Genomic DNA, 18,328 nt, shown 5'->3' with positions numbered 1-18,328 from the left:
TAGGCGTGCATTAAAAAACAATTCTAAAACCCATGACTTTCAAAGCCTAGCGAATGGTGAACCACAAGACTCTTTAACAACATTAAGGAGAAGAAAGGATCTTGAGATTCATTACCCTTGAAGCTCATCCTTGTTTACACAAGGGATTCACCCAAGTGGAGGGCCTTCAAGTCACCACCTAGCTCCTTAGATCTTCCTTGTGCTTTTCCTCCATTTTATACTCCTTTGCTCCTTGAGGATGTGAGGAAAGAATCTCCAACAACACCAAAGGTTTAGTGTCTCTAAGTCTCCACACCAAGGATGAGGTGTGAAGATGAAATGGATGACTTAGAGGAAGAAAAGACTGCTAGCTATTTTTCCCCTAAGTGGCTAGCCTCTTTAGAGAAAAAGAGAGAAAAGGTTTCTCTTCTTTGTCTCAAGAAAACCCTAATGAGGGAATGGCTATAAAGTTGCCCTTATACCACCTCACAAGTGAGTAATAAGTCAATCAACTCACTCTCCCTAAGTGGCCAGTTTTAGCTTTGTTTTTGGGCTATTTTTACATTTAGTTTTAGTTGCCACACAACATAAACTCAATGGGCCTTATGGACCAAAAACACTTTTGGGCCCTGAAACCCGAAACTAAATTAAAAGGCCCAACACGAACCTTTCGTATAATTAGTTAACTAATTAATTAATCTTGACCATTCTCAATTAAACCATTTAATTGCTTATCCATCTATTTTACATCTTCACACTCATCCTTACTCGGTGTACGATCCATTAGGTTTCATTTAGCGAGGCAGTGGGCGATTGTTACTCTTAACGATTGATTGTGAATTGAAACAACATTTCAATTCTCCCTTTGATGAAGATTAGTGTTTGCTAATCTTCAAGGCTTCCATAAACCATGAGTGACACCTAGTAGTATGTCATGGCTACCCAAGCTAAGTAGAAGTGGTTAGAGAACCTATCTAGTTACAATTACAATGCAAAGAGGTCCTACAAAAATTTGATAGGATTAAATTTACACCACAAAGTAGCACACAAATGTCCTATTAATTTTCCTTATTAACAATAAGATTTATCAATTGTAGCATATGAAAATAAGGGTCTTTCCCGCATAAGATTGTTTTATCTAACTACTTAGAATGTCACAAAAACTGGGCTGTTGTTTTCAACTTAACATAGTCCCTAACATGCAATCTCGAATGGTGGTTCATAGATTTAACAAGTAGAAATCATTAAGAACGAAAAGAGTTTGAGTCATCACAAGGCATCGTAAGTACTAGCGTTGTCTTACTTATCCTAGAAATTGATTCACATGTTAATTGCAATTACCAAGCACTACTCTAGAACATATGTAGGTCCTCATTCGACAAGGGCAGGCACACACATATTCATAGCATTAGAATCCTAGATATGCTTACTAAGTATGCATCCATAGAAAACACATAAAGAATTCATCAATGAGACAAGTAGTGAACCAATTTTCATCCATTCGTAAAAGTAATTCAAACGAAATGTCATAACAAACTTGCAATCATATTCGGGGCTTCAAAACAGCCCCTAACTACTAAAAATTAGTTACACATAATTCTCAAATTAAACCAAAAGAAAAACATGAGTTTGAGAAGATAAAACCGAGAGAAGAGAATGCCAAGATTTTCTCCTTCCTTTCCTTCCTTCCCCAACGCAGCAACCTTGCCTTTTTTCCTTGCTTTCCTTCTTTTTTTTCTACCTTTTTTTTCACACTTTTTCTCCCTCTTTGCTGCTTCAACCTGTAGGTCTTTTCTTCTTTTCTGCTGCCACAGTTTTTTCTCCATAACTCACCCCACTAACAGACATTTAGTGACGACAATAAGTGAGAGGAAATGCTAAAACAATTGTAACTCTTTGGGCAGCCTTTATGCCCATTACTCTCACTTAGTTGTCCATTTCCTCTGATATTTGAATAGGTGTTAGCTGGCTTGTTCTTGGCTGCATCAGTTTTGGCTGTTAGTTTTATTGGATTTATTGCTTTCAATGTTTTCTTGTCAGTTACAAACTGCTCAGCCTCTTGGGAACCATTCAGTGTTAAAACGGCCATAAATTTTTCTAGAAAAATAATATTAACAATCCGCAAAATGCTCCAGAAAATAGACATCCGTAGCTTTCCAAGAATATATGGCTCATTCTCTAATTCATTCTGAGCTGTCCGAAACTTGCTTCCAAAGTCAGCTGACGTGCGCAGGCAGTTTTGACGAATTTGTTACTTAAAATTCCACTTGTGCTATTTTTCTTTTCTTTACTTGACAAATCCTACAAAACACAAAAACAAAGTAAATAGCTCAAAAATATAAGGAACTAACTAAGAAAAGACAAGTGAATTTGATGTAAAATATATATAGATATGAGCTTATCACCTTTTCTAATACAATACTCTTAAACACATTGTTTGAGTGATAGTTTGTTTCATGTCTACTATCCAATGTGGTACTTCTCTATATGATTCAATTAAAAATGATTTGGGACAAACCTCCTAAGTCATATTCGTATTCTTTGGCCAAAGACTCCCGAATCATATCTCAGATTATTCTCCCTCCACCATGGAAGGTTAGAGATCCCTTGTTGTGCATTCACATGCCTACATGACTAGATAGCTTAACCCCAACAATGTTGTGGACACTCTCGATGGCATGCCTTTGACATGATCAAAGATCAAGGACCTAACCATTAGACATCTACGATGCCTTAGGTCAAAGGACTACTTTGCATATTGCAACTTATGAGTTCTTACATGACATGTATGTTCGAACTCCATTTTGATCGTTGTTTAGTGTACTCAATGATAACCAGGGGAGTGGATCTTGTAAGCCTTATATGTATATTCCTATCTCTACCTAGCACGAGTCCTTTTGGGAGCTCATTGGTTTCGGGTTCCATTGGAACTCCGAAGTTAAGCGAGTTGGGGGCCAGAGCATTCCCCTGATGGGTGACCCACTGGGAAGTTCTCGTGTGAGTTCCCAGAAACAAAATCGTGAGGGCGTGGTCGAGGCCCAAAGCGAAAAATATCATGCTACGGTGGAGTCGAGCCCGGGATGTGGTGGGGGCTCATGCCGGGATGTGACAATTTGGTATCAGAGCCAATCCCTGGGCGGAAGTGTGCCGATGAGGACGTCGGGCCCCTAAGGGGGGTGGATTGTTAGATCCCACATCGCTCAGGGGAGTAGATCCTGTAAGCCTTATATGTATATTCCTATCTTTACCTAGCATGAGGCCATCGGAACTCCGAAGTTAAGCGAGTTCGGGCGAGAGCATTCCCAGGATAGGTGACCCATTGGGAAGTTCTCGTGTGAGTTCCCAGAAACAAAACCGTGAGGGCGTGGTCAGGGTCCAAAGCGGACAATATCGTGCTACGGTAGAGTCGAACCCGGGATGTGACGTTATTTGTTTACAAAGACTCATTCCCATAAAAGGGTGGACAAGAAAGATTCAACCAATGAATTCAAATGCACAGTTCAAGTCAGTCCTTACCTACTAACACTCTATGATGTTGTTAAGGAGTGGTTGAGTTTGACGGATCAAATGCCGTGATTGCCAATTTCCTTCTAATCCATCTAGCTATAAACGTTAACTAAAGCGCTAATTAGGAGGTAACCCAATTTTTCGAACTCTTTTCTTTTTATTTTCTTGTTTTTATTTCAATTATAAAAAATCACAAAAGCAATTTTTAATTCTTGTTTTTTTTTTTTTTTTTTTTTTTTTTTTATTTTTAAATTGTGATTGCAGGTTGCATTTGGAACTGATTCGACTCAACCTCAACTAAGGGCGTGCAATCAACATTCATGATCCATTCCTCTATATTTATGAGATTAGGCAGTGCGGAAACAAAAACAAAGTTGAGATTCAAGATGCTTACAGTGGGATTTAATAGGAAGCTTCTGCACATTTGGATTCACTCACTCCACTCTCTCCCATGAAATTAATTTACATACCATTCAACAACTTTTTGTGTACACGGTTCTACAATCAGGGATCCAAGATTGGTTGGTAAAGCTAATCTATCTTACCATCAGTCTTCAAGACATTACTTTTGCTGTCAGCTTGGTCAATCAATTCATGCATGCACCCATAGTTGAACATCTCAATATTGTTAAAAGGATCCTTCGTTATCTCAAGGGGTCCATCGATCGGGGTATTCTTATGCGTAACAATCATTCCATCAAAATTCATGCATACACTGATGCTGACTGGGCAGGCATTGCAATTGACAGAAAATCCACCACTGGTTATTGCACATTTGTTAGAGGCAACATTATTACTTGGAAGAGGAAAAAACAAGAAGTCATTGCCCACTCGAGTGCTGAAGCTGAGTACCACGCCATGGTTGCTACTGGTTGTGAATTAATTTGGCTCAAACGTCTATTGTTTGACCTAGGGTTCTCGAGTACCACTCCCATATCTCTCATGCGTGATAATCAAGCAGCCATGCACATCGCTGCAACTCTAGTTTTTCATGAAAAGACCAAGCGTATTGAAGTTGATTGTCTCATCATCAGGGCTCAAGTTTAGTCACAACTCATTCAAACAATCTTCACCCACAACTATGATCAATTGGCAGATGTGTTCACTAAGGCTCTATCATTTGCACATTTTCAGCGTCTTCTAGGCAAGCTTGGCTCGACTATACTACTCGATCCAGCTTGAGGGGGAGTATTGAGAGTTACTAACTAACCCTATACATATTATGTAGATTTTGTAATCCGGAAATCATGGCATTTCTTTGTCAACTTTGGCTGCCCAGTTGCAGCATGGGCTGCTATGTTTTCCTTGACAAAAAAGTGTAAATCACTCCTTACTTGTGGTTGGTTTCCTCCAATTAAGGAGTATAGCAGGTCACTAGTATTTGGTGTAATTTCCTTCAATTAGGAAGTATAGCCGGTCTCTAGGGTTAAGTCTAAGGATAACTGATTGTAACTAGTCCTTCTTTCTCATATATATATATATATATATGTATCCTTTTACATTCAATACTCATGAAATATACAAGAAAACGTAAAACCAAACTACGACAACATTCATTCTCAGGGGAGACATGCAAGCACACACAAGTATAGATTCCTGAGCATGCAGAAGTCATATTCGTAGAGATAAATCACAAAGATGCAGTACAAAATTTCACATATCTAAGGGCTACATTCTACATATCAATGTTGATTTCAGAATTATACCTTTAATTCTGACAATAAGGGTTTTGAGACATCTGCTACTTGGCTTCCCTAAGGATTTGGGCACCATCGCCATTTTTGTATCCACACCTTTTCTTATGGGATTTGCACCAAATCTGAACCACATGCATGAGATTTTCAGATTAATTAAGTAGTAAGAACATGTAGTGAACATGGAGATTGCTGAAATTTGCCTTTTAGCTGTCAACGAACTGTCCAGTGCAAGGATTTAGGCTCAGATTTGTTGATGAGATCTCTCGAAAACTCAAGAAATGATAGCTCTGTTGTGACATTAAAGTTAAGGGGTGAAGCTTTGGGTTGCTGACAAAGAAGATTTGAGAAAAAAATATGATATGTGAGGCTGAAGATTTTCGAGAGAAATGAGAGACATCTCTCATTTTCTAGAGAGAGAGAGGGCTACGGTTTCTTAGAAAAAATTATTCAGAAAGGAGTGTCTTGTGTAAAAAATCAATGAATAGTCAACGGTCAACTCTAAAAAGTCAACCGAGACACCCTAGGGGTCAACTATGTTAAAACTTTGAAATTTCACAACATGGATGCTAAAAACGGACTCTGGCGTCGAAATTTACCTATGAGGGTTTCTAAGAAAATTTTGAAAAAGTTAACAAAAGTCAATTAACATTCAACAGTTAACTTTAATGGAATATTCCCACAAGGCCACTCATTTGATGTAATAGCTTTTGGAATACTTATTGTGTTAAACTTTTATATGTTTAATGAAGGGCAAAGCTTATTGTTAATCACAATTTATTGTATTATGTGTTTAAGCAATAAGGGAATCCAAGGAATGTATTTAACCTAAGAGAGAAGTGATCTAAGTAAGTTAGATTAACGAGACCTTTCTCTTATGTTCATTCCTAAAATGTTCCTAGCCATAGGATTGCCAATTGGGCATTGACAATCCGCTAAGGTTAGTATGTGTTATGTTAACTCAAGCGTGAGTATGACTAGTCTCAAGTCATTTGGTGTTGGACACTAAGACAAACACATAGGTGCTCAAAAGGTAATTGAGTATATTGAACCATGATCAAAAGAGAGTTTGAACATACATGTCATGTAAGAGCTCGTAAGTTGCAATATGCAAAGAAGCCCTTTGACCTGATGCATCATAGATGTCTAATGGTTAGGTCCTTGATCTTTGATCATGTCAAAGGCATTCCATCAAGAGTGTCCACGACATTGTTGGGGTCAAGCTATCTAGTCATGTAGGCATATGAATGCACAACAAGGGATCTCTAACCTTCCATGGTGGAGGGAGAATACTCTGTGAGATGAACCAAAGGCCTCGATAATTGAGCTATGTGATTGGGCGCTTTACATTATGAATGTTTGGGTTAAGTAGTTTAGATTTGAATGTAACTTGATTAGTTCAAATGTGTTGTAAAAGAGCATAAGCTCTTCTCTTTATTTCAAGTTTTCATTTTTGTTTAATTGCATGCAAATTGGACAACAGAAAATAACGGTTTAATTAGATTAAACACGTAACTAAAATCAACAACTACCTACTTTAGACCCAAGGTCCAACACAAGGCTCGTGTTGGATTAAATCAAACGGTTCATAAAAACTTGGAACAATGGTTGTGATAGGCCCAAGTTCTTTTAATTAGATTAAAATGAAATTGATGTAGCCCAACACTACTCCCACAACAAAATGAATATTAAGTTGATAAGCAAGAGATGCTTTGAACATCTTTTCGTAGGCCTTCACCATGATGGGCTCCAATTGTTTGTGACTCATATGTCGGCTTTACCCTATCATGGGGAAGTTCAAAGTATGTGCTTACATTCAGGAGGAATTCATATGTACATACATGATGTGGTAAGGTAGGCAATGAGGATGGCCAACATCATATCATTGTGAGGCTATTCTTGAACCCCTACATGAACTAGCATGGTGGGAATGACTTAACTAAGTGCAATGGTGCCAACATCATATCATTGTGAAGCATCATTCTCTAGAGGCCAAACTAGATGGGTAATTACAAGAGTTGTAAATGACTAGAGCATTATTCTCTCATCATTATTGTTGCTAATCAACATCATATCATTGTGAGGTGGGCTTGGTAATGGTGAGCCTCTCATATGCCCCTAAGAGTTCAACATAACTCTCGGATTCCATTGAGGGATGTGGAATTTGCCAAAAATAGTGGGTGGTACTATTTGATTTAAGACCTAATCCAGTAGTTTTAAAATCAACAATGTAATATGATTTCTTTTATGTTATGTAGTAAACGACATGCCTAAAATTACACCTACCATTGTACTTGACCAAAGGGGCCTTAGGGGCCAATGTTTCCTTGCTTGGTATCATCACCTTGAGAATGTCTCAAAGATGAATGACATATCATATGTACTCAAGCAATCCCCTCCTCATGTACCTCCTTCAAAACTAGCTTCAAAGGAGGAGTTTCAAAATTATACTAGACACTTTCAGGATGACTTACAAGCCAAATGCTTAATCCTCATTTCACGTAGTAAGGAGCTTAAGAAGCTACATGAGCACATGGACACTTCTTGTGCCATGGTTGATAGCTTGCATAAGAGGCATGACATTGAGACTAGTAACATACGATTCTCAAATGTTTGTAGTCTATTGAATGCCAAAATGGCAAAGGGGATATCGGTCCAAAAACATGGACAAAAGATGGAAAGGATCTTTCAACATCTTGAGAGTTTAGGAACTTCCATCGATGGGAAAATGGCCCAAGATTTTTTCCTTGCATCTCTCTCGGATGATTTCACTAAGTTTATAGTAAAATATAAAGTGAATAGATTCGATCATACTTTTACCAAGATGATTGACATGTGATGTAAGTTTGAACAAAGTTTCAAAAAGGATAGTGGGAGTGAGAATGCAATCATAAGGAAAAGGTTGCATAAGAAGAAGGCAAGAAAATCCAAAGGAACATGCTTTCATTGTGGAAAGGATGAACGTTGGAAGAAGAAATACAGGGTGCGCATTGCGAGCCTTATGACACGAACTTTTGAACCGACTATTTCTGTCATAGAGAGTGCTATTATAGTAAGCTCAAATTCTTGGATATTTGATTCAGGCACTAGTCAACATATCTACAATTCATTGTAGGGACTAACAGGGAGCAAGACACTGCGTAATGGGGAGATGATTGTGCTAGTTGGGAATGGCACTAAGATCTCTGCAAAAGCAGTAGGCACCATTATGCTTAAACTACCCTCTGGGGAAGTCTTGGAACTTAAAAATTGTTTATATTTTCCTTCATGTATAAAGAATTTGATTTCTATCTCTATGCTTCTACGAGATGGGCACTCAATATTGTTCGACAAAATGAGTTGCACTTTATACTTGAACAGTCGTATTATCTCTCATGGTAATATGATAAAGGGACTTTTTCACCTAGAGACAAAGTAGTGGAATGAACTGTATTGAAAGCGGGAATACCTCAAAAGAGACAAACACATAGGTGTTCAAAAGGTAATTGAGTACACTGAACCACGATCAAAAGAGAGTTCGAACATACATGTCATGTAAGAGCTCGTAAGTTGTAATATGCAAAGTAGTCCTTTGACCTGAGGCATCATAGATGTCTAATGGTTAGGTCCTTGATCTTTACCCTTCCATGTTGGAGGGAGAATACTCTGACATATGATTCGGGAGTCTTTGGCCAAAGCATACGAATATGACTTAGGAAGTTTTTTCCAAATCATATTCAATTGAATCATATAAGAGAAGTATCACATTGGATAGTAGACATGAAACAAACTATCACTCAAACAATGTGATTAAGACTATTGTATTAGAGAAGGACCGTATTGCATTATAATTGTAACTGGATAGGTTCTCCAACCACTTCTACTTAGCTTGGGTAGCCATGACATACTACTAGGTGTCACTCATGGTTTGTGGAAGCCTTGAAGATTAGCAAACACTAATCTTCATCAAAGGGAGAATTGAAATGTAGTTTCAATTCACAATCGATCGTTAAGAGTAACAATCGCCCACTGCCTCGCTAATTAGAACCTAATGGATCATACACCAAGTAAGGATGAAAGTGAAGAAATATAAATGAGATGGATAAGAAATTAAATAGTTTAATTGAGAATGGTCAAGATTAATTAAGTAGTTAATTAATCTTACGAAAGGTTCGTAATGGGCTTTTAAGTTGGTTTTGGGTTTCGGGGCCCAAAAGGGTTTTTGGTCCACAAGGCCCATTGAGTTTAGGTTGTGTGACAACTAAAACTAAATGGAAATTAACCCAAAAACAAAGTCAAAACCGGCCAAGGGTGAGTGGTAGCAAACTTGGGCTAATTGCAAGTTTGCCACTCACAAGTGAGGCAGTATAACGTTATCTTTATATCTTTTTCTCTATAAAGGTGGCCACTTAGGGAGACTTTTACTAGCATAAAAAATCTCTCTAAGTCATCCATCTTCTCTTCACACTACATCTTTGGTGTGGAGACTTAAAGGTACCAAACCTTTGGTACTTTTTGGAGTTCCTTTCCTCACATCCTCAAGAAGCAAAGGAGATTCAAAAGGAAGAAAAATCACAAGGAAGATTCAAGGAGCTAGGAGGTGACTTGAAGGCCCTCCACTTGGGTCAATCCCTTGCATAAACAAGGATGAGCTTCAAGGGTAATGAATCTCAAAAACTCTCTTCTCTTTAACGTTGTTAAAGTCTTGTGGTTTACCATTCACTAGGCATTGACAGTCATGGGTTTTAGAATTATTTTTGAATGCATACCTACTTTAATGTGTTAATAGTTTGCCTATGTATTCAAATGTTCTCACATGTTCTTAGATAGGACAAAAATTTTCCTTCATCCGAGAAAGGTTTCCAGAGAGCTCGGGGGGAAGGAGACATGGCAAGAAGGAAGTGGAGATGTGACAACCCGTCCCGAATTATAATATATTTTGTCCTCGATAGCATGGAAATGACTTTTATGCCCTTGAACGTTAAGTGTGTTGTGTGAATGAGCTTAGGATTTGGACCAATTCATTTTTCTTCCTAAGTAGTTGGACCCAATTAGAACTTAAGATTTTTTTTTTGTTGTTTATTTTGTTTGGTTGGCCAACCTAGACCACACACACACACACATCTGTTGGCCTCTTTCTCTCTCCCTCTCAGATTTTCTTCCATTTTCCATACAACCCGTACAGTCACTCTCTCAAACACTTCATCACTCACCGATCGAAGTTGTGGATCTTATCTTCGTGCTCCTTTCAAGCTCAGGAGTCGAACTATAGCTTTGGTTGGATGTGATGACTTCGGAAACTCGAGAACCAGGGAACTCCGATGAGGTGCACTGTTACTCCATTGTGATCGCGGATGTTTCATTGAGTTTTAGGGTCCTAGGGAGTCTTAATACTTCTTCGCGAAGCTCATAGAAGAATTTTGGAAGGTTTTGGATGTCAGGACACTCGAGTTCTCGAGTTGCAGGGGTGGCCGAACTATCGAGATTTTTCCGGCAAGATTTAGTTGGTTTTAGGTCCTAAAAGTGAATCCGGCGATAGCAGCGGTGGTCGGCGTCGGACTCCGGTGAACCAAGGAAGAAGGAGGAGAATATTCTGTCAAAGTTAACGGAATATGCTAACAGCATCAGGTGAGACTTTTCCAAAGGACGAGCGCAGTCAAGCGAGACTCAGGGGCTACAACCCTTCTACATATCAATGAGTGGGCTTTTGGTTTTTAGTATGTATATATATATATATATATATATATATGCTTGGTATTTTCCTAGGAAACGTGTTTAAATGGACTTAGGTTTTAAAATGCCATGCCAAATGTTTTATATTTAGAATATGCATTTAGTAGTTACATATATTTATGTTTGAAGCTGTGGATGCTCAGGTAAGTTCCAGGTGAGTTTATAGATTGTGGATGTGAGTTGCATGATTATGCTGAGATGTATCTATAGCTCATAACCTGCACCCCGGTATTAGTGTTCCTGCCCATAATCAGGGCACAGTCCTTCACGTGATGTTCACCTCCCGTACCATACGCTCACCTTGGATCCAAGTTCGGTATCAAAGCCTAGGGTTGGCAGTCCTGCATATCTTGTGAATATTTTAATTATTTTGGTGTCTTCTGTCAGAACTATGCCCCCTCTTAGAGAGCTATGTTCCTCGGCTAGGTCTAGTTTCCCCAATATTGCTCAGTTAGGGGAAGCTATGGCCAATGCTATTCAGTCCTCGCTTCGCCCTCCCCAGAGGACTCCCCTGGAGACTATGTATAATTTGAAGTTGGATAAGTTTGTGGGTAATGAAGGACATGAAGGAGCTGAGTGGTGGCTCAATCATCTTGAGAAGACTTTCCGTTTGATGCAGAGACAAGGAAATCTCCCTGAGGATAAGTGGGTTGAGACGACTACCTGGTTTTTAGGTTTAGAACCTGCATCTTGGTGGAGACAAGAGTCTTATCAGTTATCACCAGAAGAAACTGCTGATTGGGAAGTTTTTAAACAGTTATTTCAGAAGACATTCATTCTTCCAGAGCATATAGATCGTAAGAAGCAAGAATTTACACACCTGAAACAGGGAAAGATGACAGCTGATGAGTACTATAGAAGGTTTATTGATTTGTCTCGCTATCACCCGGAGATTGCTGCTAATCCGGTGGAGATGCTCCGTCATTTTAGGTTGGGTACTCGAAAGAAGTGGTGTTCTATGGCGACCATGACTCCCTGTGCTACTTACCAGGAGTTTTATGAGATTTTGATACGAATTGAAGATTCAGAGAATATGCCCACTGATAGTGAGGAGGAAGAAGAAAAAGATGGTAACCAGAAGAAAAATGATAATGATAAGGGTCAATCGTCTCAGGGACCTTGTAAGACTCAAAGTTTTAAGAGAAGTAGTGCCAGTTCCAGTTCTTCTAGCTGGGGTTTGAGTTCTGATAGGAGCATATTCATGCGACTTAAATAGCTTGTTCTCGTGCATTTACGTTATGTTTCTTTAGTTATTTTAGTACTTTAAGCTATTTTCGTGTGTTTGTAGGTCCAAAGGGCTAAAGGAGCAAAAAGATGCATTTTGGAGACTTTTGGAGCACTTTTGGGCTAAGGATGGATAGCCTATGCTTGGAGCCAAAGTGTTGGACGAAATTGAAGACCTAATTGAAGACCAAAGTGTTGGAACCTTGTTCCCTTTAGTTCTAGGACATTTAAACCTTTCCTTTATCCTTTGCACATGCATCTCCATAAACCATCAACACATTCACACATCACCCATTCACCTTTGTGCCGTGACTTCACTCCTTCATCTCAGCCACACCTCACACATAATCATTCAACCATGCACTCCACATGCATTTCCACCCTTACAAGACCCTAATCATTCATCCACCTTTCTCCCTTCATCATTAGTCACATGCATTCATCATAACCATGCCGTGCATCCCCTTTACATTTCAGCCATAACACATGCATCCACTCACCAAGAAATCATTCATTCCACATGCAACCAGAAATCAACCAAAACCGTGCATATCATTCCCCCTTTAATCAACACATGCATCCATAATCATTTCTACAACCTTGCCGTGCACTCCTATCCCATTTCAGATTGCATTTCATTCATTTCACATGCATTCCATCCTTTAATTCACTCACATACACTCATAATCATTCACATTTTGCAATCACATGCACTTCCTTTAATTAATTCATCCTAGCTGTCAAAGCACATGCACACTCACCCTAATCATTCACATAGCTTTAATTCACATGCAAACACATTGCATTACCATTCACCACAGAAAAACACCATCATTGCCGAGCCTAATTCCCTTTGCATCCATTCCACATGCATTCACTTCCTCATTGCAGCCACATTTCCACCCACATCCATTTAATTCACATGCTTTCACATGCATTTTCAGCCATGCACATTCACCTTGCATTTGCAGAAAATCCACTTCCTTTGCACATGCATTCATCATCATCACTTTAGTTTTAATTCACATGCATTTCAGATTTCATTCCATTCATTCCACCCTTTAATCACATGCATTCCATCTTTGTTCCAGCAACCCACATGCACAATCCACTCCACAAACAACCCATGTCGTGCACATTCATACACTTTCACATGCATCTTGGCAGATTTCACATGCACACACATGCATTTTCAGCACCAACAACACTCATTGCCGAGCACATTCACTCACCATACCATTCCAGCATTAGCACATGCAACCTAGCTGTCATGTTCCCCCCATTTCACCTATAAATACTCATTCATTCACACTCATTCATTCAAAATTCATTCACAACAGAAATTGGTCCCTTGGGGCCGTGCCCTTCACAAAGTCCATCCATTCCATTTATAAACTCATCCATTGCAGAAATGTAGACCATCAAACCATCTTTGTGCCGTGCTCTCCCTTACAATCCAAACACCATCCTTCCATTTCCACCACTCCCCAAACCATTCACACCATCAAACTATCCCTAGACCTTGTGCTACAACGAAGAGGAAGAGAAGAGTGCCTAAACGTTCATACAATTCAAGTTTGAGTTGTTGGAATGTTTAGGTGTTTCTTTGATTTCAACGTTTAATTTCAATACTCTTTGTTTTGTACGAATGAGGAATGGAAGATAAGAGGGCCTAAACGTTCATACAATTCAAGTTTGAGTTGTTGGAATGTTTAGGTGTTTCTTTGATTCTCTTTGTTTTGTACCATGAGGATCTAAACCCCCCTTGGTTAGGGGGTGATTCGAATATATGTTTATGCTTGCATTTTGATTTGAATACTTCTAATTGCGTTTCATAAGTTGTGGATTCAATTCGTTTAACTGTTTGATTGATAACTTATTTATGTATGTTCATTGAGAGTGCACACTTAATTTTCATGCATGAATATGACGCTAGAATATAAGTGAGTTTCACCTAATCGTTATGAACTTATATTCACAAGTAGTGGAGGTTGCTTATAAACAATCGCGTTAAATGAATTCTTGGCATAAGTTTCATGCAATCCATAGTAACGAATGCCTCGTCAACACTTATAATTTTCATAGAGCGTAATGATTCTTGCTTGTATCTCTTCTATGCATTCATGTTGAGGACTTGTGGGGAATGTTTTGAATTGTTGTATGCGCTAACCCATCCAATTCAATAACGTTAGGAAGATTTGAAGGTTAATTAGTGCATCACGGTTAACCCGGGGTGTTGAGTTTCATGGTTTATTGAAATGCAATTGGAAATCATTTTATTATGCAAGTATAACATGTATGGAGATGAACCCCTTAGCCATTATATCATCCATTCATTCCATTCCATCAAATTCGTTTTACAATCTGTTTAGTTTATTAACTTGTTTTGTTATTTCAATTTTCGTATAAATCTAAATCCCCCTTTACTTTAATGTCCAATTTAGTTAGAAATCAATTTAGTTTGTGCTTTTAAGTGTTTTGATTCATTTTATTTCCCAATTTCGTCCAAATTCACCAAAGTGCTCAAAACTGCCCAGAAAGTGATTTTAAGGCAGTTTTGAGTGTTTTGGGTGATGTTTGAGTCTTTTGGTTTGTTTTAATGTTTTAAGTGTTTAGTTTTACATTCTTTGAGTTAGTTTAGTGTTTTATATTGTGTTTTTACATTTGAATCAAGCCATAATCTTAAATTCATCCAACATTGGATTTAAGGTCAGAAACTGCCTAGTTAGTGTTTTTAGGCAGTTTTGAGTCTTTTGAACTTGTTTTGAGTCCTTTGAGTCTTTGTGAACGTTTTTAACTTTGTTTTTACGTTTTTGAGTCAAATCCAAGTGATTAACAATCCCTCCTAATCCCCGGTCTAGAACGATCCCTACTTATACATATACTACAATTGATAAAAAGAGGGTTTAATTTGTGTGCGTATAAATCCCGCATCAAGTTCCACTGGGCAAAGAAGAGGTGGTAGATTTTCTGGAGGTCCTCATTTTCAGAGATAGAGGGATTCTGGTAGCATAGGTGTTCCCTTATGCCGCAGATATAATAATAGGAATTTTGGGGAATGTAAGCGAGGCAGTAGCAGATGCTATAGTTGGGGTCAGATAGGGCATAGGGCTATTCATTGTCCACAGAACCAGCAGAAGCCCCAGTCGCTTTCCTTACCATCACCAATTTCGATCCAGCAAGTTTCAGGACCTAGTAGTTATGCCCAGACTGGTCGCATAGGTGCTTATCATTATCAGGGCGATGTAGCTCCTTATTCTACAGGACAGTATCAATATCCACATGATCCATATTATCAGAGTGGTTACCCTCAATATCCTAGAGGGTATACGTCGTATCCTCCCTATTCAGCTGGTAGGTCTCAATGGTATCCTGGACGATAGCCCCATCACGTGGAGGTTGTTTCTAATAGTGCAGGACCATCGAGGTAGCCTAATCATCCAGGTCAGGGGCATAGTGTGCAGGGACGTGGTAATCAAGCTAGCAGAGGTCGAGGAGGATGACAACAGGCTTAGGGACGTATTCACCACATTACATTGCAGGATGCTCAGAATAATCCTGATTTGATCATGGGTACGTTGAATATTCTTGGTCATTTTGCTAGAGTATTAATTGATTGTGGTGCTACGCATTCTGTTATTTCTCATACATTTGCTCAGACGACATAACCTCATTTTACACCTCTTGGGTATGATTTAGAATTTGCAATGCCTAGAAGGAAGAGATTTATGTTAGTTGTGTATATCCAGGATGTCCCATGTTGGTGGAGGATGTTGTTATGCCAACTAACCTCATTCCGTTAAATGTTGTTGATTTTGATGTTATTTTGGGCATAGATTGGTTACATTACAATCGTGCCAATATAGATTACTACGGAAAGACAGTCTTTTTTCATCATCCTGAATTGCCTAAGGTTACATTCGTGGGCGAACATAGTGGAGTGAGGCACATAGTTATTTCTGCCATGAGGACTAAAAGGTTGTTAAAGAAAGGTTGTCAAGGATATTTGGCTCATGTGGTGTTGAATGACAATACTCCTAGTAGTGTGGAGGATGTACGAGTAGTCAGGCATTTTCCTGATGTTTTCCCTGACGATTTACCTGGATTGCCGCCAGACCAAGACATGGAGTTCACCATTGATTTATTTCCAGGTACAGACCCTATATCTTTAATTCCTTATCGAATGGCTCTTGCTGAATTGAGAGAATTGAAAATTCAATTACAGGAACTAGTTGATAAGGGTTTTATTCAGCCTAGTACTTCACCCTGGGGAGCTCTAGTTTTATTTTTGCGTAAGAAAGATGGGACTTGGAGGCTATGTTTTGATTATAGGCAGTTGAATAGGGTAACAATCAAAAACCGTTATTCGTTGCCGCGTATAAATGATTTGTTTGATCAGCTTCGAGGCGCCTGTGTGTTTTCTAAGATTGATTTGAGGTCTGGTTACTATCTGATATGAAAATTAACTTGACACACAAATTAAACCCTATGGATGACAATTGTAGTATATGAGCAAATAGGGATCGTTCTAGACCGGGGATTAACTAGGGATGCTAACCAATGTGAAATTGACTCTAAAACGTAAAAACAATATTTAGAACACTAAACTAGACTTAATGAATGCAAACCTAAAATTTAAAATACTCAAACAAACTAAAAGACTCAAACATCACCCAAAACACTCAAAACTGCCTTAAAAACACTTTCTGGGCAGTTTTGAACACTTTGGTGAATTTGGACGAAATTGGGAAATAAATTTAATCAAAACTCTTAAAAACACAAACTAAGATACTTTCTAACTAAATTGGACAATAAAGTAAAGGGGGATTTAGATTTTTACGAAATTAAACTAAATGTACAGATTGTAAATTAAAGCAAAATGTAAATGTGAATGTGTGATAGAATTTGAATGAAATGAAGGCTAGCTAAGGGGTTCATCTCCATACATGTTATACTTGCATAATAAAACGATTTCCAATTGCGTTTCAACAAACCATGAATTCTCAATGCTCCAAGTTAATTAGGTCCGCTTAAATTAACTTTCAGATTTCCCTAGATTCATTGGATTGAATGGAATACGCATTACAACCAAATTATTCCTAATCAAAGTCCCTAACTATGGAATACGCATGATAGAGACAATCAACAAAGATCATTAAGTTCAACGGAAATCATAAACATCGACGAGGCATTCGTTACTATGGAATACGCATGAAACTTATGCCAAGAATTCGTTTAACGCGATTGTTTATAAGCAACCTCCACTACTTGTGAATATAAGTTCATAACGATTAGGTGAAACTCACTTATATTCTAGCGTCATATTCATGCATGAAAATTAAGCGCGCATTCTCAATAAACATACATAAATAAGTTATCAATCAAACGGTTAAACAAATTGAATCCACAACTTATGAAACGCAATTAGAAGTAATCAAATCAAAATGCAAGCATAAACATATATTTCGAATCCCCCCCTAGCCAAGGGGGGTTTAGCCACTCATGATTACAACAAACTTAGAGAGTAATAACAAAGTAAACATTGAAAACAAGAACGAAGAACACCTAAAAATCCCAACAACTCAATCTTGAATTGTATGAACGTTTAGGCCTCTTCTCCTCTAGTTGCTGCAGCACAAGGGGTTTTGGTGAGTTTTGGGGGTTATGGATGATGTAGAATGATGTGTTTAGGGTAGGGATGGATGTAGGGGAAGGCAAGGAGTGTTTTTGGGCAGAAAATATGAAGAATGGTGAAGTATGGCAGTGTTAGAGAGAGGGAATGAATTTCTGGCGTGAATGAATGTGTATGAGAGATGATTTTCTGAATATGGAAGAGTGTGTGAATTATGGCTGCAATGGATGCTTATTTATAGGTGAAATGGGGGGAACATAACAGCTAGGAGGGAATGTGGCTGCATGTTTGAATGATTAAAGGATGCTTGTGGGTTGGAAATGCATGTGCAATGAATATGTGGCTGCATGTGCAAGGGGACAATCTGGAAATGAAGGTGAATGTGCATGGCAAAGGGGAGTGTTGGGTGATGGGTGCATGTGGCTGATTTGTGGTTGCAATGATGAAATGAATGCATGTGGAATGGGATGGGAATGCAATCTGAAATGGGAGAGAATGTGGGTGGAAATGCATGTGGGTTAAAGTGGAATGACAGCTAGGTTGTGATGATGAATGCATGTGGCTGATTTAATGGAGGAAC

The 18,328-nt window shown here is 38.6% G+C and overlaps 2 protein-coding genes across 2 annotated transcripts in view; both read left to right on the top strand.

Annotated features, from left to right (window-relative positions):
* Nucleotides 1-4,533, top strand: part of LOC148699381 (uncharacterized) — a 29,054-nt gene extending 24,521 nt beyond the window's left edge. Inside the window, exon 2 of the mRNA XM_088698746.1 lies at nt 3,995-4,533. Coding sequence (XP_088554872.1) covers nt 3,995-4,533 — 539 coding nt within the window. The remainder of the gene's footprint in view (nt 1-3,994) is intronic.
* Nucleotides 4,534-11,214: 6,681 nt separating this feature from the next.
* LOC148699380 (uncharacterized) lies at nt 11,215-15,499 on the top strand. The gene is made up of 2 exons (XM_088698661.1): nt 11,215-12,067; nt 15,132-15,499. The coding sequence occupies exons 1-2, from the start codon at nt 11,284-11,286 to the stop codon at nt 15,497-15,499; spliced, it is 1,152 nt and encodes a 383-aa protein (XP_088554787.1). The 5' UTR covers nt 11,215-11,283.
* The last annotated feature ends 2,829 nt before the right edge of the window (nt 15,500-18,328 follow it).

The sequence above is a fragment of the Pyrus communis genome, chromosome 1, assembly GCF_041283825.1.
Source record: "Pyrus communis isolate YQ-2024b chromosome 1, ASM4128382v1, whole genome shotgun sequence".
NCBI classification, from domain to species: domain Eukaryota; kingdom Viridiplantae; phylum Streptophyta; class Magnoliopsida; order Rosales; family Rosaceae; genus Pyrus; species Pyrus communis.
Note: the sequence above shows the minus strand (reverse complement) of the source record. Positions and strands in the feature narration are given on the sequence as shown.